At 34.1% G+C, this 26,141-nt stretch overlaps 5 protein-coding genes across 10 annotated transcripts in view; 4 read left to right on the plus strand and 1 right to left on the minus strand.

Moving 5' to 3' along the window:
- Positions 1–234: 234 nt before the first annotated feature.
- LOC114173023 (cysteine-rich receptor-like protein kinase 10) lies at positions 235–3,044 on the plus strand. The gene is made up of 7 exons (XM_028057216.1): positions 235–1,251; positions 1,350–1,460; positions 1,536–1,648; positions 1,747–1,957; positions 2,081–2,318; positions 2,409–2,559; positions 2,651–3,044. The coding sequence occupies exons 1-7, from the start codon at positions 483–485 to the stop codon at positions 2,945–2,947; spliced, it is 1,890 nt and encodes a 629-aa protein (XP_027913017.1). The 5' UTR covers positions 235–482; the 3' UTR covers positions 2,948–3,044.
- A 1,019-nt stretch (positions 3,045–4,063) lies between these two features.
- On the plus strand, positions 4,064–10,555 carry LOC114173511 (cysteine-rich receptor-like protein kinase 10). 4 transcript variants are annotated; one of them, XM_028057966.1, is made up of 12 exons: positions 4,077–4,985; positions 5,331–5,447; positions 5,555–5,745; positions 5,843–6,053; positions 6,142–6,373; positions 7,686–8,452; positions 8,597–8,734; positions 8,821–8,942; positions 9,036–9,246; positions 9,420–9,657; positions 9,859–10,009; positions 10,094–10,555. In XM_028057966.1, exons 1-12 carry the CDS (start codon positions 4,193–4,195, stop codon positions 10,421–10,423), a joined length of 3,501 nt encoding a protein of 1,166 aa, XP_027913767.1. In that variant the 5' UTR covers positions 4,077–4,192; the 3' UTR covers positions 10,424–10,555. The 4 variants fall into 4 exon arrangements, with proteins under 4 accessions (XP_027913769.1, XP_027913768.1, XP_027913767.1 ...); XM_028057965.1 differs by having other exon boundaries at positions 4,079–4,985; positions 6,136–6,373; XM_028057968.1 differs by lacking the exons at positions 7,686–8,452; positions 8,597–8,734; positions 8,821–8,942; ... (2 more) ...; positions 9,859–10,009; positions 10,094–10,555 and adding exons at positions 6,646–6,796; positions 6,886–7,418 and having other exon boundaries at positions 4,064–4,985.
- Positions 10,556–13,757: 3,202 nt separating this feature from the next.
- On the plus strand, positions 13,758–16,141 carry LOC114173104 (myb-like protein X). Of its 2 annotated transcripts, none has more exons than XM_028057328.1 (2): positions 13,758–13,854; positions 14,536–16,141. In XM_028057328.1, exon 2 carries the CDS (start codon positions 14,597–14,599, stop codon positions 15,914–15,916), a length of 1,320 nt encoding a protein of 439 aa, XP_027913129.1. In that variant the 5' UTR covers positions 13,758–13,854; positions 14,536–14,596; the 3' UTR covers positions 15,917–16,141. The 2 variants fall into 2 exon arrangements, with proteins under 2 accessions (XP_027913129.1, XP_027913130.1); XM_028057329.1 differs by lacking the exon at positions 13,758–13,854 and adding an exon at positions 13,879–14,107.
- Positions 16,142–18,068: 1,927 nt separating this feature from the next.
- Positions 18,069–19,824, minus strand: LOC114174328. Its single transcript, XM_028059162.1, has one exon. It carries the CDS (start codon positions 19,613–19,615, stop codon positions 18,359–18,361), a length of 1,257 nt encoding a protein of 418 aa, XP_027914963.1. The 5' UTR covers positions 19,616–19,824; the 3' UTR covers positions 18,069–18,358.
- A 5,525-nt stretch (positions 19,825–25,349) lies between these two features.
- LOC114173244 (serine/threonine-protein kinase TOR) overlaps positions 25,350–26,141 on the plus strand; it is a 34,070-nt gene continuing 33,278 nt past the window's right edge. Inside the window, exons 1-2 of one of the 2 annotated variants that reach the window (XM_028057512.1) lie at positions 25,350–25,682; positions 25,768–26,106. In XM_028057512.1, the coding sequence (XP_027913313.1) occupies positions 25,569–25,682; positions 25,768–26,106 (453 nt within the window). In that variant the 5' untranslated portion in view covers positions 25,350–25,568. The remainder of the gene's footprint in view (positions 25,683–25,767; positions 26,107–26,141) is intronic. The other variant, XM_028057513.1, reaches the window with a different exon arrangement.

A 26,141-nucleotide genomic window follows, 5' to 3' on the forward strand; every position in this document is an offset into this window, starting at 1 on the left:
TTTCCTCATCTCACTGTCAGTGACATGTTTTTCTGATCTATCATTTGTGAAATCAAATGTTATTTAATTTCGTATAAGCGCGTCATTATCTGACAAATTGGTTGAACCTTATATTGAGGGTCAATAAAAAAAAGTTCTTCAGTTTTCATTTCGTCAACTCTGAAATTTGGATATTACTCAACGTTTCAAACTCAGAATATCTTAATTTCCATGCTGACGTAGAACAATATTCAAACATAAATGCTGCAAGATACAAGCAGAAGTGTTTTCCTGTAATTGTAAATTATATTTTGGTTGAAGTCCAACCTTATGCAATTGCCGATAGTTATTATTTGGTTTTGATCAATTTGAATGAATTACCTTCTGGGGAGCTTCTGAGAAATTGTAACCCCTTTTACTGCATAGGTAATACTGGAAGAACAAGTATTGAAATAGTACTGCCAACTTCTAAAATCGGAAGGGAAAAATTCATTCATTCTCTAATGCATTCCAAACTCATTCAATTGCTGCTTCTCTGCACTTTTTCTTTGTTTTCTGATGTTGTATTTGGCGATCCTCCGTATACAATTTGTTCTTCAAGCGGCAGCTATGTAAATGGCAGTTCCTTTGAAAACAATTTAAACAACCTTCTTTCATCTCTATCCTCCAATGCTTCAGACTCTAAATTCTATAATACTTCTTATGGGATTGCCCCTGACACAGTTTATGGCCTCTACATGTGCCTCGACTATATTTCAAATGATTCTTGCCAGAAATGCATCGCCACAGTAACAGAGGAAATTGTCAAACTGTGTCCTCAAGCAGAAGAAGCAATTGTGTGGGAAGAGTTGTGTCAGTTGCGTTATTCCAACAATAATTTCCTGGGTAGTTTGAATGTCACGGGGAACATTGGCTTAGACAATGTCCAGAATCTTACAGACTCAGAGAAGTTTGAGTCTGCTGTGAATGAGACACTGAGGAATCTTACTAAGGTAGCATCTTTTAAAGTTTCGGCTAACATGTATGCTACTGGAGATGTCCCCTTTGAAGATGAAACAATATTTGCCTTAGTGCAGTGCACCAGAGATTTAACTGCAAATGATTGTAATAGGTGCCTACAAAGTGCCATTGGAGATATACCAAGTTGTTGCTATGCCTCCATCGGGGGAAGAGTTCTGAGCCGTAGCTGTTATTTAAGGTATGAATTTTATGCCTTCTATAATGGTGCAACAGGACCAACAGATTCTTCAAATGGCAACAGAGAAAGCAAAAGTAAGCAATTCAAGTCACTCTATAGTTTTAACAGGTGGTCTTAAGCATATTATAAACTGCAACAATTAAAATCAGCATTGGATTGATTCATTATGCAGATAGGTCCAGCAAAATATGGATGATTGCTGGAATTACAGTTGTGGTAGGCTTGGCCATAGTATTTTTCATTTTCGGACTGTACCTTGTCAGGAATAAAAGACATCCGAATGGTAAGCTGTAATATAAAAGTATGTTAAGCTTGTGAATTCTTTCCTTTTACCAACTTATTTGATTATTTTCTTTAGGTAAAAATGAAATAGAAAATCATAACATCAATCTTGGATCTCTTCGAGTAGCTACCAATAATTTTTCTGATATGAATAAGCTTGGACAAGGTGGCTTTGGCCCTGTTTACAAGGTAAATAGAATTCAAGGTTATACAACATTCATTCCTTTCTGCTTGGATATTAAATTTATCATAGGAAAGTTCAGACAGATCTTATTACATTTTGTTAGGGGAAACTTAGTGATGGCCAAGAAGTAGCAATCAAGAGGTTGTCAACATGGTCCGAACAAGGCTCAGAGGAATTCATAAACGAGGTTCTTCTGATAATGAAGCTCCAGCACAAAAATCTTGTAAAGCTTCTTGGATTTTGTGTAGATGGAGAGGAGAAAATTCTTGTGTATGAATTTTTACCCAATGGTAGTCTCGATGTCGTACTCTTTAGTAAGTATATTTTTTCAAAGCAACAGAGTAAATTCAGCACATAGAAACATAGAAAACAGGTTGATTGTAGCATTCATTTTACTGCATATTTGTATTTTTATTGGATGATTGGAATATGGATAGATCAAAAGCAACGTGCACAACTGGATTGGAGCAAACGCTTGAATATCATAAATGGAATAGCAAGAGGGATACTTTATCTTCACGAGGATTCTCGACTGAAAGTGATTCATAGAGATCTAAAAGCAAGTAATGTATTGTTAGATTATGACATGAATGCAAAGATCTCAGACTTTGGAATGGCAAGGATATTTTCAGGAAACGAAGGGGAAGCTAACACTGCTACAATAGTTGGCACATAGTAAGAAACTTTTTGAAACTTTTTTCAGCATCAATGTTTCTTCTTCATGCATATTCACTTGCTTAACAGTAGTTGTATTCCAAATTGCAGTGGGTACATGGCTCCTGAGTATGCAATGGAGGGATTATATTCCATAAAATCTGATGTGTTTGGGTTTGGTGTACTATTGCTTGAGATCATTACAGGGAAACGTAACGCGGGTTTCTATCACTCTAAAAACAGTCCTAGCCTTCTGTCATATGTATGTGACTGTGTCAGATTCTGAACTTACTACACGTGTTGTGATGAGATCATCATTCATTGATTTACTTGTTATGAACTTTGCATTGCAGGCATGGAGTCTATGGAATGAGGGAAAGGGGATAGAACTAAGTGATCCCTTGTTGTGCGATTCTTGCCCTGGAGATGAGTTTTTGAGATACATGCAGATTGGACTGCTGTGTGTTCAAGAGGATGCATATGATAGGCCAACCATGTCTTCTGTTGTGATGATGCTGAAGAATGAATCAGCTACGCTTGGCCATCCAGAAAAACCACCTTTCTCTGTAGGGAGATTCAATGCTAATGACCCAGATTCTCAAGAATGTTCACTCAATTTCTTAACCATGTCAGATATATTACCCCAGTAAAACCTCTTTCTTGTGTTTACTGTACTAATGGTTATGTATTTTTTTTAGGAGTTTTTTTTGCATGTAAAATACATATATGTGTTGGTTCCTATTTTTATACAAATACTGTGAACATAGTTATAATACATACATACATAGTTAAGTGTTGTTTTGAGGAAAAGATTAACTCCCGTTGTAGATGTTCAGGGATAGAAATACCAGACAAAACAAGAACAATTAGAGTGGAATTATGGTTTTATTTTATATTTGTGCTTATCAGCAAAATTTCAAACTATTACTTCTTTTTCAATTTACAAAACAGCATGACAAACATTGTTTGGAACTTAGTTTATTAGAGTATAGTCAATAATTAACAAATGACAGGTTGAAAGAGGAGTGAGTTAAACGCCATGTTGTCGTTTTCCAAACTTATGAATATCGTGTTAATTCATAGGAGAGTTGGTCAGAATATAGGGTTTTCAAACAAAAATTCCACAATGGATGGCCTGAAAAATAAGGTAGCTATAAATTCTGTAAATTTCTCAATCTCCGATTATTAAAAAAAAAAAAAGTTGACTTTCGCTATCCATTCAATTATTAAGGATTCAAAAGTAAAAACTGTTTCTTAAAAAGTATAATACTAAGAGTTACTAATTTTCAAGTAGAACAATTAATGTAACAATCGTTAACAACTAGCACACTGTCCCTGTGTTTTTCGTTTTACTTTAAATTTTAATTTACAGTTGGGTTAAATATATTTTTGTCCATTTAACTTTTAGTAAATTTTGAAATTAGTCTATTTCAAAACTTTGGACAAATTTAGTCTTTTATCTTTCGAAATATGTGAATTTAATCATTTTAATCAAATTTTATTAAGTTTATTTGACATTTCAAGCGCGTTTCATAATAGTAGATTCGTATCAGCATTAAAACAAATACCAATTTCAATTTTAATTTTAATATATTATCAAATGGACTTCCAGGTGAAGGTTTAAGAAATGTTCCTAAGGATGGATTATGCCGTCCCTTGAGTGTGACTGAAAATTATTGACCATTTTATTAAATAAGCATGGCATCATGAGGATGAAAAACTAACCATTAATACCGTTTACCAGTTTTGTGGTGGACCAAGCACCCAGTTGCTCCAGCCATTTTATGCTCCATGTATATAAGTCACAACTTTGGTGAGAGGTGAATCTACATCGATCTTAACCAAGTTGCTGTTAACATGTTTGTGTGTTGTCTTCTGTCCAAAAAAGGTGATCCATGACCATGGTCAAACATAGACCTTCTTCATCTGTGCTTTTGTTCTTGTTCATCGTATTTATATTTATGTCGTCTCTCAATCGCGTTTCTGGAGAAGACCCTATTGATATTTACTGTCCCACTGAATTCCCACTGTACAACCTCAATAGTTCATTCCACGACAACCTCAACCTTGTTCTGGGGTTGCTTTCCTCCGACAACGCTTCAAAGGCTGGTTTCTATAACACTTCTATAGGAGAAGAGCCAAACAAAGTGTACGGACAATCACTGTGCAGAGGGGACATCAGCAACTCCACTGTTTGCAAAGAATGCATTGAGAAAGCAAGCCAAGATATAATGAATAGTTGCAGGAGTGAAAATGCAATGATATGGTATAACCTTTGCCAAGTACGCTACTCCTTCCAGAGCTTTGATGTGGTGGCTTACACCGGAAAGTATCCGAAGCAGAATGATGAGGAGAAGAATGTCTCTGATCCTATTCGGTTCAGGGAATACTTGAGTTTTCTAATGAACAATCTCTCAACCGAGGCTGCTTCTGTGAAGAACATGTTTGCGGCTGGTGAAATTGACTATCCTGGGAAGAAGACAATTTATGGGTTGGTCCAATGTACGAGGGACATGTCCCTCGAAAACTGTGGCAGTTGTTTGAGTTCCGCCTTCACGGAAATCACTGCATGCTGCTCCTACAGAGAAGGTGGGATTATTCTTAGTCGTACTTGCAATATGAGGTTCCAAATGTCTCAGTTCTTCAATGCTTCTTCTGCATATCTGTTGGTTTACCCAACTTCCACAGGTATGGTTCTTGAATCTGACAAAAAGTACGTGTGCCCACTTCACAGAAAATTGTTCAATTCTAGTACTCACTTTCATTGCTTTATTATTTGAACGTTCTTTAGAGTTCTTAGAAAACATGATTTCTTGTAATTCCAACAGATTTGGATATGTGATCAATGACATGAGTTTATTCAAAAATAAACACAATTTATGAAAGTGAAAACTGATAAGTTTTTTCAAGATTAAAATTTAAGTTAATTATAATTTCTGGACGGCATGAATAGGAGATTAGATTGTTGCATCGGGTTGAATTCATCTGTGAAACGGGTATTGACAAAAGATTTTTTGTTTTTGAATTCACAAGGAGGGAAATGGAAGTCCTGGATGTTTGTGCTGATTATATGTGGGTCGATTTTTGTATTGGCACTTGTTGTTGGGTTGGGCATTGCATGCTTACGAGGAAAGAACAATAGAGACAGAGGTAACTTCTACAGTGCAATGTGTTAACTATCACAAAACCATTTAAGAATCAGCTTCAAGTTTCTTTGCTTCGTTTTTACTCTTGAATTGTGACTTCGAATGAAACAGATAAAGAAATGAGTGAACGAACGCTATTACAAGAGTTGACCACCCCTAAGCATGTGGCTGTCACAGAAGAAGGTGACTTGATTAGTTCGGATGAAATGTTGTTCATGACTTTAGCTTCCATCAGGGTTGCTACTGATGAGTTTTCTGATACAAATAAGCTGGGACAAGGAGGGTTTGGTGCAGTGTACAAGGTCACATATATTATATATAAACCACTAAAAACTATCTCTGTGGCATGCATGGTTGATAGTGCTCTCATTGTGTTTGATTTTGGAATCTACATTGCAGGGTGTTCTGCCAGATGGTAATGAAGTAGCAGTTAAAAGATTGTCGAGAAAATCTTGGCAAGGCATAGAGGAATTTAAAAATGAAGTTGTGTTGATTGCCAAACTTCAACACAAGAATTTGGTGAGGCTGTTAGGTTGTGCCTTGGAGGGAGAAGAAAAGTTACTCATATATGAATTCATGTCAAACAAAAGCCTTGATCAACTTATCTTTGGTATGTTCTTCTACATTTGTCGCTTATTGGTTTTGTGTTGCAGTAGAAAACATTTCACTGACTCATGTTCTTTTTTATGAAGATCCAGAAAAACGTTCAAAACTTGATTGGAAGACATACAATGGTATTATCAATGGCATAGCGAGAGGACTACTTTATCTCCACGAGGAGTCTCGCCTTAAAATCATTCACAGAGACTTAAAACCCAACAATGTGTTGTTAGACTACGATCTGTCGGCTAAAATATCAGATTTTGGTATGGCCAGGATATTTTCTGAGAATCAGAATGCAGCAAACACCAAAAGAGTCGTGGGAACATAGTAAGCCAATTTCATATATGACCCATCTATATCTTTTTGTGATTGTATTAATATTTTGCAAACTTAATTGAATCGCCACTATTTTAACTGCAAAATTTTAGTTCGGCATTTAAGATTGTAAAAAAATGGTACCAAATCTATGAAAAATTATTACAGAATCAAATTCCCAAAATCATGACATTAAAAATGGTACAAAATCTATATTTTATTGAAGATTGTTTTCCTTGAACTGAACTATGAACCCATACGCGATGTTGATGTTCAAACAATAGTGGATATATGGCTCCAGAGTATGCAATGGAAGGATTGTTCAGTGTGAAATCCGATGTCTTCAGCTTTGGCGTTATCTTGCTTGAAATCATCAGCGGAAAAAGAAACAGTGGTTTTTACCAAACCGAACTTGCCCCGACACTGCTGGCATATGTAAGTGAGACACTTTTGTCGTAACATATATTAGTGATTGGAACAAATAATGTTGTTGGTTCTGTTCTGTTTAACCGTAACTTTGGCAGGCATGGCGAGTGTGGAATGAAGGAAAAGCATTGGACTTTGTGGATCCAGTGTTGTTGGAATCATGCCCTGCATCTGAAGTTGTAAGATGCATGCACATTGGGCTTCTGTGCGTGCAGGAAAATCCGGAACACAGGCCCACCATGTCTACTGTGATGCTTCTCCAGGGAAGTGAATCGGTGGTTCTTCCCCAACCAAAACAACCTGCTTTTTCTTTGAGTAGGGTTCTTCGTCTCGATCCATCTACAAAAACCAATCCTTCAGAAAAGGAGATTATATTCTCTGATATTTTACCTCGATGATCCCTCACTTTTGTATTTATCCCCACAACACGGGGAATTTGATTGGGAAGACTTGGTCTACTTGTCATGCTTCATGTTCTGATGCTTAAGGTCAACAACAGTATTCTTGACTATGAACAAATGTTCCTTTCATGGCTGTCCTGTCCCCACCCATCTTCGCAGAGACTTTGGGTCATCGCTCTTGATCACATTAAATGACACAAATAAATATATTACTTGACTTGCTTCATTGACTTCACTTTACTCATTATTTAAATTTCACTTTTACATTATAATGCTTATTTTCACACGCTGTGTTATTTTTTTAGAACAAAACAAAGTGATAAAATATGTGCAGAAGAATAAATAGGACAAGAAAGAAGATGACGAAAAAAAGGAAAATAATGCTTTTAAAAGAAAAAGAAGGCTATATTATAGTTATAGGTGAGTGGTAAGAGAGATATGGTTACGCACGTATCCATGGCTTCGCTCAAGCTTGTGCTGCTGTTGTTCATTCTCAGCTTCGTCGACTTGAACACTTGCAAAGCACAGGACCAGAACGACGGCCCTGTCTATCTGTACCATAACTGTTCAGGCGGCAATACCACCGCCAACAGTGCCTACCGACTAAACGTCGGCACCCTCTTCAGTTCCCTGTCTTCAAACTCCACAGAATACTCAAACGACACCGTCGGAACATCCTCCTCCGACAGGGTGTACGGACTGTTCATGTGCAGGGGAGACGTTCCCACAGCGCTGTGTCGACAGTGCGTGTTGAACGCAACGCGACGTCTCAGCTCAGAGTGCTCTCTGGCCAAACAGGCGGTGATATGGTACGACGAGTGCACTGTTCGCTACTCCAACCGCTCTTTCTTCTCCACGGTGGACGTTCGGCCGCGTGTCGGACTCCTCAACAGTGCCAACATATCCAACCAAGAAAGCTTCATGAGACTACTTTTCTCAACCATTAACAGTACCGCGGATGAGGCTGCCAATTTTTCCATTGGTGTGAAGAAATACGCGACGAGGCAGGCCAACATTTCTGGGTTTCAGTCACTGTACTGTTTGGCTCAGTGCACACCCGATCTGTCCCCGCAAGACTGCAGAAGGTGTCTCAGTGGTGTGATCGGAGACCTTCCTTGGTGCTGTCAGGGAAAGCAGGGAGGAAGGGTTCTCTATCCTAGCTGCAACGTTAGGTACGAACTCTACCCTTTCTACCGCCAAGTCACACCCGCGCCTTCACCCTCACCGCTCCTACTTCCTCCTCCAGCTTCCGCTAATTCCCAAGGTATAATCGATTGATCTTGTTCTTCTCTGATCAAAATTGAATTGTTATGACAAAAACATAAGTAACTGTATTGAGTTTGTATTGAACTAAATGTAATTGCTTTCGTGGCATTTGTTTTGATGTTTTGGATTGGGATGGATGCAGGAGGCGGTGGTATCTCAACTGGGACCATTGTTGCGATTGTGGTTCCAATTACGGTCGCGGTGCTTCTATTTATAGTGGGAATTTGTTTCTTGAGTAGAAGAGCTAGAAAGAAGCAGAGTTCTGTAAAGGAAGGAAAAAGTAAGGATCCACCAAAAAGATACTCATTTTTTACCTTTTTGAATGAATGAATGATTTTATCTTACGATTTTGTTTTGGGTTTCTAGATGTAGATGACATCACCACTGTGGAATCCTTGCAATTCGGTTTTGGCACGATCGAAGCGGCCACAAACAATTTCTCTGCGGAAAACAAGCTAGGGGAGGGTGGATTTGGTGAGGTTTTCAAGGTAAGATACTGAAGTACTTTTTTTGTTTCTTTGAAAGAAGCAAATGAAATCCATTCTAGGATGTGTGATTCAGTTATGTTTGGAAAAATTCAGGGCACTCTTCCGAGTGGACAAGAAATAGCTGTCAAGAGACTCTCCAAAAGCTCTGGGCAAGGTGGAGAAGAATTTAAGAATGAAGTGGTGGTGGTTGCCAAGCTCCAACATAGAAATTTAGTGACGCTTCTCGGGTTTTGCTTGCAAGGAGAAGAGAAGATTCTTGTATATGAATATATTCCCAACAAAAGTCTCGACTACACTCTCTTCGGTAGGATCAGAAAATCCTTCTGAACTATGTTATACTTCACGTGCTTGGTTTTTTTTCTCTTATAGTTTTTGCCTTTTTGGCATCTTCTGTATGTGCTTACTAGGCCACCACAATAAACGAAACTGTGTATAAAAACTATTTCTGCGATTTGAATGTTTTTGTCCAATTTGTAGACCCTGAAAAGCAAAGGGAGTTGGATTGGAGGAGACGATACAAGATTATTGAAGGGACTGCTCGAGGCATTCAATATCTTCATGAAGATTCTAGGCTTAGAATTATACATCGAGATCTTAAAGCAAGTAACATATTGTTAGACAGGGATTTGAATCCAAAAATCTCAGATTTTGGCATGGCAAGAATATTTGGAGTTGATCAAACTCAAGGAAACACGGACAGAATTGTAGGGACCTAGTAAGTACAGATTTCTATCTTCCTTGTAGCATCTGTATTTGTGGAAGCACAGTTTTCTAATTCTAACATATCGATCAAAATCATTTCAAATGTCTCTGTAGTTTCAAACAAACATACAAAATTTAAACCTAATTTGCATCACTGGATCAGATTTCTGTCTTTTGTTTCCTGTGCTGATTTTTCGATCCATGTTTTATACAGTGGTTATATGGCTCCAGAATATGCAATGCATGGAGAGTTCTCTGTTAAGTCTGACGTGTACAGTTTTGGAGTCCTCCTCATGGAGATTATAAGCGGCAAAAAGAACAGCTCTTTCTATCAAACAGATGGTGCTGAGGATCTCTTGAGCTATGTAAGTAGAGCAGATATTTAGCTTCCTTGGTCTAATTCATCCAAATTTATATGTGGTGCTCACACCGGCAACTACATTTTGCAGGCGTGGCTACTTTGGAAAGATGGAACACCTTTGGAACTGATGGATCCCATATTAAGAGAATCCTACAATCAGAATGAAATCATCAAAAGCATTCATATTGGTCTTCTGTGTGTCCAAGAAGATCCAGAAGACAGACCTACAATGGCAACAATAGTTCTTATGCTAGATAGTAACACTGTTACTCTACCAACTCCTAAGCGGCCTGCATTTTTCATCCACAGTGGAACTGATACAAACATGCCAAAAGAGCAGCAATTTGGTCAGTCTATAACAAAATCATTACCGGTGTCTATCAATGATGCTTCCATTAGCGAAATGGATCCTAGATAAGCTTCATTACTTGGAGAATATGTGTAAAATGTATCATTATATCCATACACCTACTTATTTGTCGTAGTTTCGCATTACTGCATTTGGAAATCTTGAAAATTAAAAAATGTTTAAGTAAAATGGATTTCGACAGAGAGACTAAAATAGACTTTTCTTTTAAATTTCAAGGACTTAAATCTATTTTAACTTTAAAAGACCAACATCATTTTTAAACCTTAAAATAATAATATATTATGCAAGTTTAAAAATTCATAAAAATGAATTACTTAGAGTATAGTTAAGTGATAAGTTTTTCTGACATTTTTTAAAAGGGAAAACCTGATTGACTAAATATAATGATAATATATTTTAAAACTAAAAAAAAGTAGGAAAAATATGTACCTAATTAATTTGATTATAATAGGTATCTAATTTGCTTAAAGGATGAATAATTGGGTTGACTGATTACAATAGTAATATTTAATGGAAAATTAAAAAAGTGTAGTACCAAATTATTTTGAATATAACTAGGAATAAAATATTACTTTTAATTGAGTGGGTATCTAATCTTGTCTTGTCTGAGGTTTTTTAACTCCATGAAGTACAGAGCAACGATTACACAGATCCTAGACATGACTAAATTGAAAGATACAATTAAATTGAAAAATATAATAACACTTAAACATATAAATACCATATTATACTCATTCTAGATAGTCAAATAAACTAAAATATAATTTTATATAAAAAATTGTCTTAGAGTTTTCAACAGAAGTAACAATTCTAATATAAGCTATCTGGATATAATTACTCAAATTTTCTTAGAGTTTTCAACAGAAGTAACGATTCTAATATAAGATATCTAGATATAATTACTCTGCAACATCTTTTCTACCTCCTTAGAACCAGCAACGAAATCTTCGATTGCTCCCACTAATCAGGCGATTATAGAAAAAGAAAAAAAAAATACCACTGTAACAAATAAAAGAAAGATAAACTAATGACTTTTAAAGAATTAATTCAATTCATAAATTAATAACATAAATCATACAAATACAATTATATGAAACTAAGATTCAATTTATCTGAGAATTTTTTTTTGTGTTCACATTTCATAATACATGTTTTACCCTTAATTATTTTAAAAATTAATTATTTTATAAATAATTTACTTTTAATCATTTTTTTACAAATATCTTTTGTCTTAAATCATTATTTAAATATTCTTTTTATATATCTTTTTTTATTTTATATTTAACAACTATTTTAAAAATTATATATTTGTTATTCATCTTAACTTAAATTTTTTGAAAATTAAAAAATGCGAATACACAGACACGACAGTGTCTGTGTGTTCGCTAATAATAATAATATTAATAACAATTGATTAAAAATTAAAAAAAAATAATTAATGATGTCAGCTAATGAAACTAAACATTTGTGTGTAGCGAGGACAACATGAAAAAGGAGTGACTCATGAGGAAGTTTGACTATCATCTTTGTTTCTGTTAAATCTGAAATTAGACTTAGTGTAGAAACATTGTCTTTCCCTCACCTGATAAAAAATTGGTATAATTAGTCGTATAGTACCCAGTTTGGGGCTAGGGTGTCAAATAGATATCCGATTTGAAAAAAGTGTCAATTGCATATCAACTTTTGAAAAAGTGCTTCAATTAGGTCCCTTTCATACATAGATGACTAACACCGTTAGTCAACGAGCCACGTGTCAGTGTGTGGTTTTTTTTATTTTTTTTTAAATTTTTTTAAATTTTTTTAAATTTTTTTAAATTTTTTTAAATTTTTAATTTTTTTTTAAATTTTTTGGAAAAAAAAATGCCACGTGTCAAGTCCCTGTGTGTGACACATGACATTTTCAGTGCCACGTGGCATTGCAATGCCACGTGTCAGTGTCACTATCAGATGTCATTGTATTGACTTCGATTTAGTCCCCATATATGTCTTTTTGTTTCAATTTAGTACCTAAGTATGTGTATCTGATTCAATTTTGTCCCAATTTTTTTCTTTACACGCACAGGGACTTGATACGTGGCATTTTTTTTTCAAAACATTTAAAAGAAAATTTAAAAATTTTAGAAAAATTTAAAAAGAATTAAAAAAACCACAGACTGACACGTGGCACGACGTTAGTCAACTCTGTCTGAAAGGTACCTAATTAAAACACTTTTACAAAAATTGGGATGCAATTGACATTTTTTTTAAACCGAGTACCTATTTGACACCATAACCCCAAACTGGATACTATACGACTAATTATACCTAAAAAAATATTATTAAGTTGCTATATTCATCTAAAAATTTAGATTTGGTTTTCCGGACCGACCAATCTTCATATAGAAAAAGTAATTCATCTTTGTTCTTGTTTTTATACTCAATTGTAATAGAACAACTTCTTTTTTTATTATTATTAGCGTTAACAAATACATTACCACGTACATGCTTTAAATATATATATATATATATATATATATATATATATATATATATATATATAATATTATATTAATAGATGATTATAGCAATATTAACAATTTAATGTGCAAATTAAAATTATATTTATTAAAAAAAAAATAATTTAAATAGTTAGATGGAGTAATTTGATCTATAAATATAATAAAAAATTATTTTAACATGTATATATACGTTGTAGTTAAGCTTAATTACTAATTTGGTCTCAACTTAGAGAAGACAAAATTGAATAATTTTCAAAAATTGGGAAACTAAATTTAATCAAAATTATAAATAGATTGACTAAATTGAAAACAATCAAAGTTAGTTTGACATGTGACACATGACATGACACATGGCACTTTTTTTTTAATTAAAAAATTAAAATTAATTTTTTTATTAAGTTGACACGTGTCACAACCATAAGATGACACCTGGGAGTTAAATTAAAAAAAAATAAAAAAATTACAAAAATTACAAAATTTCACAAAATAACACGTGGCATGTCCAGAGACGGTATTAACTTAACACAGAGACCAAATTGAACATTTTGAAAGAATCAGATAACCAAATTAAATCAAAAAATTAATAAGAGAATCAAAATAAACCAAACCAACAAATTAGGAGACCACGCTAATTAAGCCTAATTTAAACAACACGCACAAAGTAGAAAATAAGTGTAAGTGTAAAGAGAAAAAAGTAGAAATAACTCGAGATTTAAGTGAAAATCAACACTTGAAATGGAAAGTAATTCTGTAACAAAATAAAAATAAAAATAAACTGACAAGAAAAATATTAAAAGAGCACTGTTTTTGATTTATTATTAGTTATAGTTATTAGTATACTTTATGATATGGTGTATAAAAAGGTTCCTCAGTCTGGTTTAATTTGGGAAGAAAGCAGTTGCAGTGAACAAAACCCTCTGCAAGCTCTAATAACAACAACTCAACCCGTTACTTGCTTCCATTGCATTGCTTCTCATTCAGGTCATATCCCTTCTTATCATTTCTCTTCCTTTATGGAACAAGCTTTTGCCTTTTCTCTGTTCAAACTTTCTTTTTTTCTCACTCTTCTTATTCGGTTCATATCTATCAAGATTTATGTTCTTCGTTCTTTCAAATTTTCTGTTGGTCCTCGGGTTTCTTTTCTTTCTCTAGGGTTTCTTTCTCACCGCCCTTCCACTTTTCTCTTAAATTCTTTTTTTAGTTTCTGCTGTAGAAGCATCGGGCGATAATCTGGGTATTCTTTTCTTTTGTTTAGCGTTGAGTTAGTATTGCCTGTGTTTATAATTATTCCGGGACCTTATTCTAAATGATTCTGATCATAGCTTTTGTTGAAATTGAATCTTTCTTTTGACACGGGTTATGGGCTTTGCGTGAAACGTTTGTTCTTTAGTTCTTTATTCCATCTCCCACCCTCCTTCCCCCACAATTTTATGCTATCTGTGTTAAAGATGTTCGTGCATGGTGAATAAATGTTGTTTCCAAGTTAATGTTAAATGGTTTATCCTTTTTTTTTTTTTTTCATTTCTTGGAACTCTGGAGCTTTCAGTTTAAATACTGTTTCGTTGCCGTTGATTTGATAGAGGAATTTGTGGTTTATTATTGTATCTTTACATTACTGATAATTGTTCACGTAGTTCTTTAATTATGCTTTTTTGAAAGCAGGGAGTCTGGCCTGGCCATTCGAAGAAGTTACTATTAGGAGTTTCTGAGTAAGTTAAGCATCATGATTAAGCGATCGTCAAGTAGGAACAACAGAACCAGAGGCATCAAGGTAAAGCATACTCTGCAGATTATTCTGTTGCTGGGCGTTTGCTTCTGGTTGATCTATCAGGTTAAGCACTCGCGTGATAAGAAAAGTGAATACGATGAAAATCATAGAAAAGTGGCAGTTGGAACTCAGACTGTGTATCCGACTCCGAAACTTGGTAGAAAAGATCTTCATCCGGGTAAGGATGGAGATAAGCATGACCGCGATGAACATGAAGAAGAAGGAAATGAGCATGAATTTGAAGAAAATGATGATAAGCATGAAGTGAGAGTAGGAGGAGATGAGGAAGAGGAAGGAGAAAGCAAAAGCGATGGGATGGAAGATGAAACGGGTGGAGGAGATGATGAGACAGATGAGAGTGATCAAGAGCAATCAGCAGCGGATACTGATCGTGATGAAGATCTGCCGGACAATGAGGAAGAAAAGGAAGAGGAGAGTGGTGAGAAAGAAAACAGTAGTAAGGAGCAGGAAACAGATGGTTCAGTTGAAAAGCACAACAGTCATGAAGCTCGGGAGCAACATTACAAGGGGGATGATGCATCTAGTGCTGTGACTCACGATACTAGTACAACTAGCACTGAAACTGTGTCACTTTTGGAAAACCATGATGTAAACTCGGATTTTAATAATAAAGAAGCTGAATTGGCGAGTGAGCAGTCTTCCAATGCGAGCTTGTCCAACGCTGTCTATAGCTCACGTCTACACAATGTTACCACGAGTCATTCAGAAGCAGGCACTAATCTGACAATAGTGATTCCTGGAGGTAGCAATAACTTGACAGGAATCAGTGCCAATACTTCATTTGAACTGAATAAAACGGTGATGTTTTCTGAATCATACCAAACTAAAAATGGTACCGTGAACACAACAGTAACCGGGGAAGTAAAAAATGTACTGACTGAAGGAGTAGTGCAGGGTGGCAATAAGGTCTCTGAAGAAAACCAGCTTGGTTCTTACTCGGCAATCCCTGTTGAATTAGAAAAGCGAAATGCAGCTGCAGGTGAATCTTCTAATCTGGAGGGTGGTGTACTACAAAACCCAACAAAATCTGTGGCATCAGATGAAACAGATAATAACACTGAAGTGAGTGAAACTAACAATACTCAGAATATTTCTCATACCAATGAGAATAATGATTCTATTAAGGATGGATTCAAAGGTGATTCATCTGATTCCTACATCCTCAAGAGTGTGGCAGAGGACCGAACTGATCTGGATACGTTGCCACAAATTATAAACGAAGGGGACATTGTTGACGCCATTGCAACAGACTAAAAGCATGGTCTTTCTGTTCTGGAGAAGATCTGGGAGATTAGAGTTTTTGTTTCGACCCATGTTGATATTTGAACACTTTTGCCTGTCAAAAAGATAAATGCTTAGGTAAGACCGTCAAAGGTACAGAGGTAGGCTTGTAGATATTCATATCAAAGTTTGAATATGTAACTAGTTTCATTTTTCCACTGTCTACTGCTATTTCATATTTTGCTGCTAGTTCTGTTACTTGCGTGCAATCTTCTTTTTCCTTTCCCCCATTAGTCTTCTTGTTTCGATCTCTCGTTACAATATCCTATCTATTTCTTTTCTTCTTCTTTTATGCTTTGGTACAGTGGAAAGAAAGGTTAGGGAAATATTTTTCTTAAAAAAATTGAATTCAAGAGAAAATGGAAGGGAGAAATTTTTTAAGGTAACATTTTTGTACACATTTTTTGCAAGCGTTTAATTTCATTAATTAGAAAAATAATTGAACTTACAAAATTATGCATTTTACTCATTAGTTAAAGTTCATCTATTATAAAATTATGAGTAGGATTAATTAAATGCATTTGTCTTTTATGTAATTTTATAATTTCTTATTGATATTAAATTCTATTAAAAGAAACATTTTTGTGTGATCATAATATAATATTAGTGTGGAGTATTTGTTTTTACAGAATTTAAAATGAAATCCTACTAAAAGAATTTGAAATCGTTGGCATTATCAATGTACTAAAAAATATATATGATGAAGTATGTGGTAGCATTTGTGTGTGTATTAGTTTAATATGATGAGTGATGAGTTGGCTAAGTTTGAAATGAGTAATTGGAAGGTAGGGATTAGTTTATACTGTCATCTTTCTCTCTTTGAAGCTTACAGAAAGGATGATTCTTGTGGGCCATGGAAGGGTACATGTCCATTCCAGTTGTCGACAACTACTCTCTGCACCAAAATACAGCAGTTGAGTCATATGGTGAGTCAAGTTGAATTCAAATTGAACCTTTTCGTCCCTTACAAATCACTGCATTGTATAAATACATTAATTTATGGATAATGCTGGTTACTCTTTCATCTTGTTTAGTGGTGCAATTGCTGGCCTCAAGCTGCGGTTAAGCTTCATCACGGTTTACAAGTTTCTCTCTGTCATTCTGCTACCTGTCAATACTACTGTCCTATAGAGTTTACTGTGTATTATTTTACATATATAACTACGACTTCTAATAATTTTTTTTAAAATATGTAAATTAAATTTTGACAAGTAATTTATGAACTTTTTAACTGTTATAGTTTATTTTAAGATTGTTTTAAAATTTAATTTTATAATTAATATAAAGAATTAATTGAAAGAAATAAACAATTAAGGACATAAGATATATGAGAAAAGTTCAAAGATTGTGGTTTGAGAAAGATGTTGAGCGAATTTAAAATTGAAATTAAAGTGAAGTATATTTGAAAGCAGTAAAATTTAGGACTTTGACTTGTTATCCCTGTGGAAAGAGAAAGAAAAGAGATTGGTTAGAAAATGAGGTTGTATGGATGTGAAGATGATAAGGAAAAGAAGTATATTTTAATCTTATAAATGATTAAAATACCTCAAGTGCTATGTTTTCTGCCGATAAAAAGAACAAACACAATGTGAATGATTGTAAACCTTGGTATTGATTATTCAAAAAGAAAAAACTAATCCTTGAAAGCCGTTAGTTTCTGATAGAAACGGAAATTGAAGTGGAGAAGTCTTGGTACTGATTTTGATTTGGTTTGAATTGAAATGTGGCTATAAATTTGGTATATGTTAGTATTTGGAAGTTAAGTGGAAGACAGAGGAAATTTGAAGAAATATTATATTAATGTTTGATGTGGACAAAAGCATTTTTGCTGTCTACAGCCTGGCCTTATGCTTTGCTCCTTCTCATACCACCACACCTCTTTTTCGTACTCCATTACAACATTTTACTTTGGATCTCATCTATTTCAACAAATAGTTTCAAACTTATTTTTCAGAAAATAAAATAATAATAGATGTCAGTACGTGGCTTTCTGCAACAAATGAAAAATCAAACATTATAACTTCATATCAGAGATCACGCACGCATGCAATTTTAATATCACATAGGATTCTGAAGTTCATCATCATCGAACTCTCGTCTTATCTTAATTCCAGCACACCACACATGAATTAAAAACTCTGTACAGAGCAACTCTTCATATAAAAAACGAAGAATAAAAGAATACAAGAACATCGGATCCGTAAGCAAAGCAAAACAAGAATTCAAAACTTTATGTCTGTGCTAGAAAAAATGCCAAATAATTTCCTAACTGTACATCCTCACTCAAACTCAAAACCCAAAAAAAAAAGAAAAAAAAAAACTGAGTCCTCCTCTCTCCGGTATGGTGACAGAACAGAGCCTTAGTTGCACGCAAAATGACAGAGGAATTCACCTCGAAACGACAAAATCCAGAATCTACTGCCTTAACTCCTTCCGGAGTTTGTGGGAGAACAACTTGCAAGCGTCCATACTCAAATCCAGGGCCGCCGCGAGAGCAACGAAAGCCGCAGCATCCTCCGTGCAACTCACGTGCTGCACCCCAACCTCCACTTCGGGCTTGCTACACTTCCCTTCACCGTCCACAGTCGCTGACATCACAAACCCCTTGTTAAAAAACGAATTTTGTTCAAATCCGAAATCTGAACTGGACCCGGACCCTGACCCGGAACCGAGATCCCAGCTGCCGCGCGGAGTGCTCAACGGGGTGACGCCGGAGGTAGCGTCGATGGTGAATTTCCCGCCGTGTTGGGAGCTGATGGTGGAACCTGCGAGGGTGACTGGGTCAGCGGTGGCGGGGAGGATTTGAAATCGGTAGCCCACGGCGTTGGAGTTGTTGGGCTCGCGCCAGGCCTCGAGGCGGCCCCAGGGCTTCCACGTGCCGTCTCCGTCGGGGCGGATTATGAGCCAGGCCCCGGGGTTGGAGCGGCTGACCCGCTGCGAACCCGGGGAAGGGACGAAGGGCGTGGCCATGGAGGCGGCGGCGACCGGCGAGCCGGAAAGGTCGTGAACGGTGATGGACCATCCTTTCCGCTCGGCGGTGGTATTGTTAGCGTTGGGCGAAGGGAAGTGAGCGGGGTTCTTGTCCCTGAAGCTGAACTTGCAAGTGAAAACGGGTTGCTTGACGTCGCCTTTGATTTGGAAAACCTGGGGGCTACACTCCGGTTCGCCGTCGAAGCGGAAGACGAAGCGCGGGTCCGGGTCGGCCCGGACAGTTAGATGAAGTAACTGGGCCTGGTTGGTGGTTTTGGTGAGGGGGAGCCAACCCTTGTGGAAAGTGCAGGCGCGTGATTCGGCGAGCGTGAGATCGAGGGGAATGGAGATTTTGCCGATTAATTTGGCGGAGGTGAAGATGCAGGAGGGAGTGGCCGCACCCTTGTACACCGATATCTTTATCTGGGCTTTCTTTGACGCTTTCAGGATTTTGGGTTTGGAGAAATCGAATGACGCCGCCAGCGACCGAGGCTGTGGGTCACATTCCGTTATCAGAGGAACACTGCACACGTTGCTGCTTGAAAGGGAATCCTCGCAATCCACTCCCTTCAGTTGAATCTTGCAGAATAAGGAAGAAGTGGAAGGGTGCACTTTGCCGGAGAACGAAGAAGGCTTCGACGACGCCGGAGATTTTACGGCGAGGTTTCCGACGAGAATCCGCACGAAGGGGCACGGATCCATATTGAAAGAAAGAATAATCGAATCGATTAGAATGAATTGAATTAATATGAGAGAGTGGCCAATGGATTTGGGCTTGAATGAAGCAACTGCTCACTCGTATTCATATATTCATTGCTACATTTGACAGGTGACACTGAAAGAGAGAGAAACAAGAAACTGAATGTGACAGCCTGTAACCTGGTGGAGATTCATTATTCTTTCTTCTTTCTCTTCTATCATTAATTACTAATTAATATTTTACTTCCAAATTTTACAAATTAATTCTTTTTTTTTAATATACTCTATTACTTTTATTTACCATAAAAATTTATTCATTTTGTTTTTTATATATACTCTTCCATGTTTATTACCCATTTAGTCAATTTAAATTTTCGTACGTTATTTCTAATTCTGTAAATCAACGATTTCAATTAAAAATAAGGTGATAAGATATCTAAGACTTTTCTATTCCCCACTCTTCTCTTATCTTAAATACACCATAATTAATAATTCCAAAACCTCTCTAGTAAATGCTAAATTAAAAAAATAAATAAAGGAGCATTAATGAATACCTTTCTCCCTTCTAACCAACTCAAAATATACCACATCTTCACTGTTCTATTTACCAAATAAAAAACACCAACCCCACTCTAATCTCAACATCAAAATCACCAAATACGGAAACATTAACAGTGAACACAGTATTAAATGGCTCAATCATTCACTTAATTTCTTTTACTAATAATTTTATTTTATAGGTAATATGAGCCAACAAAATTTAATTAACTTTAATATAAAAGTATACACCCTATCATCTATAACTATTTTTTTCAAATGTAACTAAGACATTTTTCCTTGATAATATTTTATCATTCATATAAATCAAGAATCTCGATTAAAAAGAATTTAAATATAATTTCTTTTACAATAGTGTTAACAATTAATTAGTGACATAATATTAAACTATATCGCATGAGATAATAACTATGACATACATATTAAATAAAATGGAAGAGAAAAGATGGTTTGACACCACTTATTTCTACGTTCATTTGACACTAAATTTTAGTGATAAAATTATTAATATAATAAACAGGGGAATTTGTGGTGTCAAAATATACTTCTTCCCTAATAGTTATATATTAGTATTGAATTAATATCAGGGTTAAATAGGGTTAAATATGTTTTTGGTTCCTCAAGTTTTAACGAAATTTGGAATTAGTCCATCATCAAATATTTTGACTAATTTAGTCATTCATCTTTCAAAATACGTGAATTTAGTCTTTTTAACCAAATTTTGTTAAGTTTATCTGACGTTTCAAGCACATTTCATGATAGTATTTAAATTAACATTGAAGCAAAAATGTGTCAAACAGTATAAATAATTTAAATACTATCATGAAATGCACTTGAAATGACAGATAAACTTAACAAAATTTGGTTAAAAGAACTAAATTCACGTATTTTAAAAAATAAATGACTAAATTTATCAAAAATTTTAATAAGAGACTAAACCCAAATTTCGCTTAAACTTGAGCGATCGAAAACATATTTATCCCTTAGTATTATGTATGATTGTGATAAAATGGTGTTATCTGACGTGGCAGGATCGGAGTGATACAGTTGTAACACAAAGGTAACAGAAAAAAGTGATATGAAAATGAGGCAATGAGCTGTAGAGAGTTGGGCAAAGGGTGTCGTGTTCAGAGTGTGCACGTACGCCGTCACACTTGCGTACATCTGCGTTTCTCACACCTCTGTCGGGGATCCAACTATCACACACCTGTTCCAAAATATTTAATATTATTATATTTCTAATTTTACTCCTATATTAATCTCTCTAAACAAAGAATTATAATTGAAATAATATAGTCGAATAATGATAACAAGAAATAAAATAAAGATGTTTTTTTATTAATTGTGATTTATTATGAGATTGTTGTAGATCCAACCTATTCTATCTACCTGTAAGTTTATTTGTTGTTCACCAACTATTTATACAAATTTCACTATTTTCACGAATAATTTTACTGTCATAAATAATGATAAATAAAAATCATGCTGACATTGAACAAGGTAAATATTTTGTCTATTTGTGACGCTTGCAAAATATGCTCAAGTTTGAAAGTTTTATTTGTTTATACGTAGTATAAGATAGGTAAATGAGTTGTACCTAACGAAAAACGAAATCATATTCAAACCGCATAAATACAATTACAAAATAAAAACATAATACAAATAAATATATTATTTTCTATTTCTTAAAAAATTATATTTTATTGTATAAATGTTTTTTTTATGTATTATAAGTTATGATGTACTAATACTTTAACTTGGGTATCACATATATATCGTATCCGATATTTTAGGATATTTTAATGATACTTATCAGTGAAGTATTTAATTTATAAAGTAGTAATATATTACAATAAAATATTTGAATAGTGGCCAATTTTAGTGACAAAAAATAATTAATCCCTATATAGTGACCAAAATGACAACTAAAATAGTACCAAAAATTTATAATTGATAATTAAAATAGTTTCAATTATGAATTGGTTTTAAATTGGTCACTACAAGGTTTTGACTACTAAAATAATTAGTCTTTAATTAAAAAAATTAGATTTGGACATTAACAAATATATATTTATTAGGTTTGTAAGAATGATCGTACATTTTTCAATATTCATATATCACGTATCGTATCCTTATTATTTTAAAAATGAAATAAACATATTGACGACATATCGAATATGTGTCGTATCCACACGTATCGTATCTGTGCATCATAAATTATAATTATCTCACATCTTTATTATTATTAAAAATATTTGAAATATTTATTTTAAAGTATTATTTAAATTACTGGACTTGTTCCCCATTTCAGTTATAATTGAGCTTGATTGCGGTAAATTTGATAATTCTTTACCCAGTTAAATTTAAATTGGTTGAATAAAAGATTATATAAAACTCAACCTAGGTCAGTTATACCTCTATATGAATATTAATAATACCCGAGTTTTACATCATTATTGTATGTAAACTGTAATACATGAACTATATATTTTATATAAGTACTATATTAAATAATAATAATAATAATAATAATAATAATAATAATAAGAATAAGAATAAAAATAAGAAGAAGAAAAATATAATAATATATTATGCACTATATACTAACTAGCAAGCTTACGAAATTTCTTTAAAATGACTTTTCTTAGTAATCGTTTTTGGTCTAAGATAGATTTTAAGTTTAGTATTTAACGTATTTTTACTCGCACTTACATATGACAGGTTTGAAAATGTTTGACATTCTTATTCTACTGCAAATGTACACCTCCTATGACTATTCCTTTGAAAGTTTCTCCTTAAAGCACTGCATACAATTATTTTTATTAGAAAATAGTCAATTAATATTAATGGAGGAAAATGACAATTGTATGCAGGCAATTAATGATATTTTTTGTGTGTGTTGTTACGATCTGCCGTTGATTCTCTCATGTAACATCCACCACTTTGGAATTTAGTACATGTAATAACAAACGCAATAATAAAGAGCCATCTTTTTATATTATTCTAAGATTTTACAACAATTTTATTAGAATGGAAAATAAGGATACGGGTAGCGAGGTACTAGTCTTTAATCAATATGGAAAACTCAAACCGGTGCCATTAGCGTAAATCTCAGCATCATAAGGCCCAAATCGATTGGGCCCGGGCCCGGGCACAGTAACTGTTGGCCCAAGAACGACGCTTTGAAAACGTGACTTGTAGGTGACTTTTTTTGCTATTTTCTCGATTGGAATCTTTTGGCGACCTGAACTGCATTTTTTCTTCATCATGGTGAGAATAGAAGTTTGGGGTTTTGGGTTTTGGAGAAGAGTATGGGGTATTTATATTTCAAATTTAAGGTGTGCCAACTCACAAAATTAACTCTCCTATCATAATGTTTTATTACTCTTTATAATAAGTCCAGGATTAGCAAGTTATCAAATCCTAAATCTTAATGGCTCGTTATATGATATTTTTAATCTCTTACTTCGTCTTATTAGAAACATTTTCTGTAAAATTAATTATTTTAAGTCTCTATAAATGGTATATATTTTATCCTAACATTTACTTTCTCCATCAATTTTGTACAATTAACTACTTTAAATTCTAAAACACATTTTTTTTTCTTTAAGAATTATTTGCATGGAGAAAAGAGATTTTGTAAAAACACTAATCTTAGTATTTTTTTTTCTTTACAGTTGGATATTGATAAGGGGATGAATTTCTTTAAACAATACACGTAAATGATAATTTAATAGCATTTTAAATTGATAATAAAATCATTTTAAGGAAAATATGAGACGTTTTACCTATATTGAATTCTGATTTTCTAGGTTTGTTCTCTTTCATTCCATTTGGGGTTTCTTTGTAGATTTTTTTTTACATTTTATTTTATGCATTACATTAGAGAATTTAATACCCATATGTTATGGGTATAAAAGTTGTTGTACTATTATTAATCAAAAATCATATTTGATATATTTTTTTAATGGTTATTATTAAATTAATAATATTACCATACATACATATATTGTTACTGTTGAATAGCAACATAAATAGTTAAAGCAGAGTGAACAATTGCGCGATGGAATATTTAAAACTAATAGTTTGATCTTTAAACTTTGTTTATTTTTAATTTGTGGATAAAAAATTGTAGTTCAAAAAAAAAACTCAACTTAAAATAATAATTTAAATTTCTTAATACTGATCAATGATAAAGTTAATAAATATTTTACATATATGATGTAAAAAAATGGGTTGAACGATAAATAAAAAAAAAAGATAGAAAATAGTTTATTAAAAAATCAATTATTAGACTCTTAATTGAGTTTTCATTTCAAGGGTAGAGTTAATCAGGAAGTTATAAAATAGTTAATCACCATGATGAATATAAAATAACTTCTTGTGTATAACTTCCTATTCTTGAAAGCTAATGATTAAGTTCTACATTAAATATATATTTAGCACATCTTTTCTATTCGGGTAAGAAATTTTGTAATTTTTAAGATATTTAATTACATTGAAACTAAATTAATTTTATTTTAAATCATTCTATTTTTAAAATATTTTGTGAATAGAAAAAATAAATTTAATGAATTTTAATTATTTTAATTATTATTAAAAACGAAAAAATATTTAAATACTAAAAAGTTATTAAGAATTTAAAAGTATAAAAAAAGTTATTTTTTTGTAGTAGATTTGGGTTGATGTTATTCTTTAGTCAGAATTTGTAAATATTTTCTTAACTGATATTTGAAAAAAAATAATAATATCAATTGATGTTAATCAATAATTTTTTAATTGATGTCAAAAGACATTGATTAGTATTATTTGTATGATCTTTATAATTGACAGTTTTGTTAACTTTTTTTAATTAATGTCAAGTGACAAATTTTTGAACTATTTGGAACTATTGGTAAAAAAAAAAAAACAATTATAACTGATCGTGGCTATTTTCCTTTTTTATGCACAATATAATTTTATTATATATATTTTTTATTTTTTTAATATTTTTTCATAATATAATGATAGTACTACCTATCAAGAACAAGAACTTGTTCAAGAACCCATAATTATATAAAACTAAGTTAATCGATAAAATAAAAAATATAATAGTTGTCGTTGGTACTAACTAAAATAAAGATAAACATAAAATTAGAAATGAGAAATATATAATAAAGTTGTTGGTGGGTGTGAATTACATTCCACGAGAGGTAGTCCACCTGACACCTCCCTATTCTATACTGAATCCCTCAGTTGAGAAGTAGGCATGGCGATGATGCAGCGATGTCGGACTCTACACTACCCTTCCCTCTCATTCTAAAATATTCCCTCCCTTTCTCTCTCTCTCATTAATACTTCCACACTCTCTCTCTCAATCCTAACTAACTAATTTAGGGCTCAGCTTTTACCCAAATAAATGGCCACCGCCTCTCAGTCCCACCGTTACATAGGCCCGCCCTCCGTCGGACCGGGACCCGGCGATGCTCTCAACCGCATCCTCGCCGACTTATGCACTCGCGGCACTCCCAAGGTAATCACATACAATTCAAATTCAATTCAGTTTCTATCGTATTAATCACTTTACTTCACTCACTCACACACACTCACTCGCTCAGGAGGGTGCTTCCCTTGCACTGAAGAAGCATCTGGAGGAAGAAGCTCGTGACATTAGCGGTGAGGCATTTTCTCGATTTATGGATCAGTTGTATGATAGGATATCCAGCCTTTTGGAGAGCGGCGATGTGGCGGAGAATCTGGGAGCTCTCAGGGCTATTGACGAGTTGATAGATGTGGCGCTTGGGGAGAATGCTTCCAAGGTCTCCAGATTTTCCAGCTACATGCGAATTGTCTTCGACACCAAGCGTGATCCCGAAATCTTGGTTCTTGCTAGTAGGGTTCTTGGTCACCTCGCTAGGGCTGGCGGGGCTATGACCGCCGATGAAGTCGAACGCCAGGTTCTTGCACTGCATTCTTTTATCTTGGTCTCCGA

The sequence above is a fragment of the Vigna unguiculata genome, chromosome 2 (genome assembly GCF_004118075.2).
Source record: "Vigna unguiculata cultivar IT97K-499-35 chromosome 2, ASM411807v1, whole genome shotgun sequence".
NCBI lineage: Eukaryota > Viridiplantae > Streptophyta > Magnoliopsida > Fabales > Fabaceae > Vigna > Vigna unguiculata.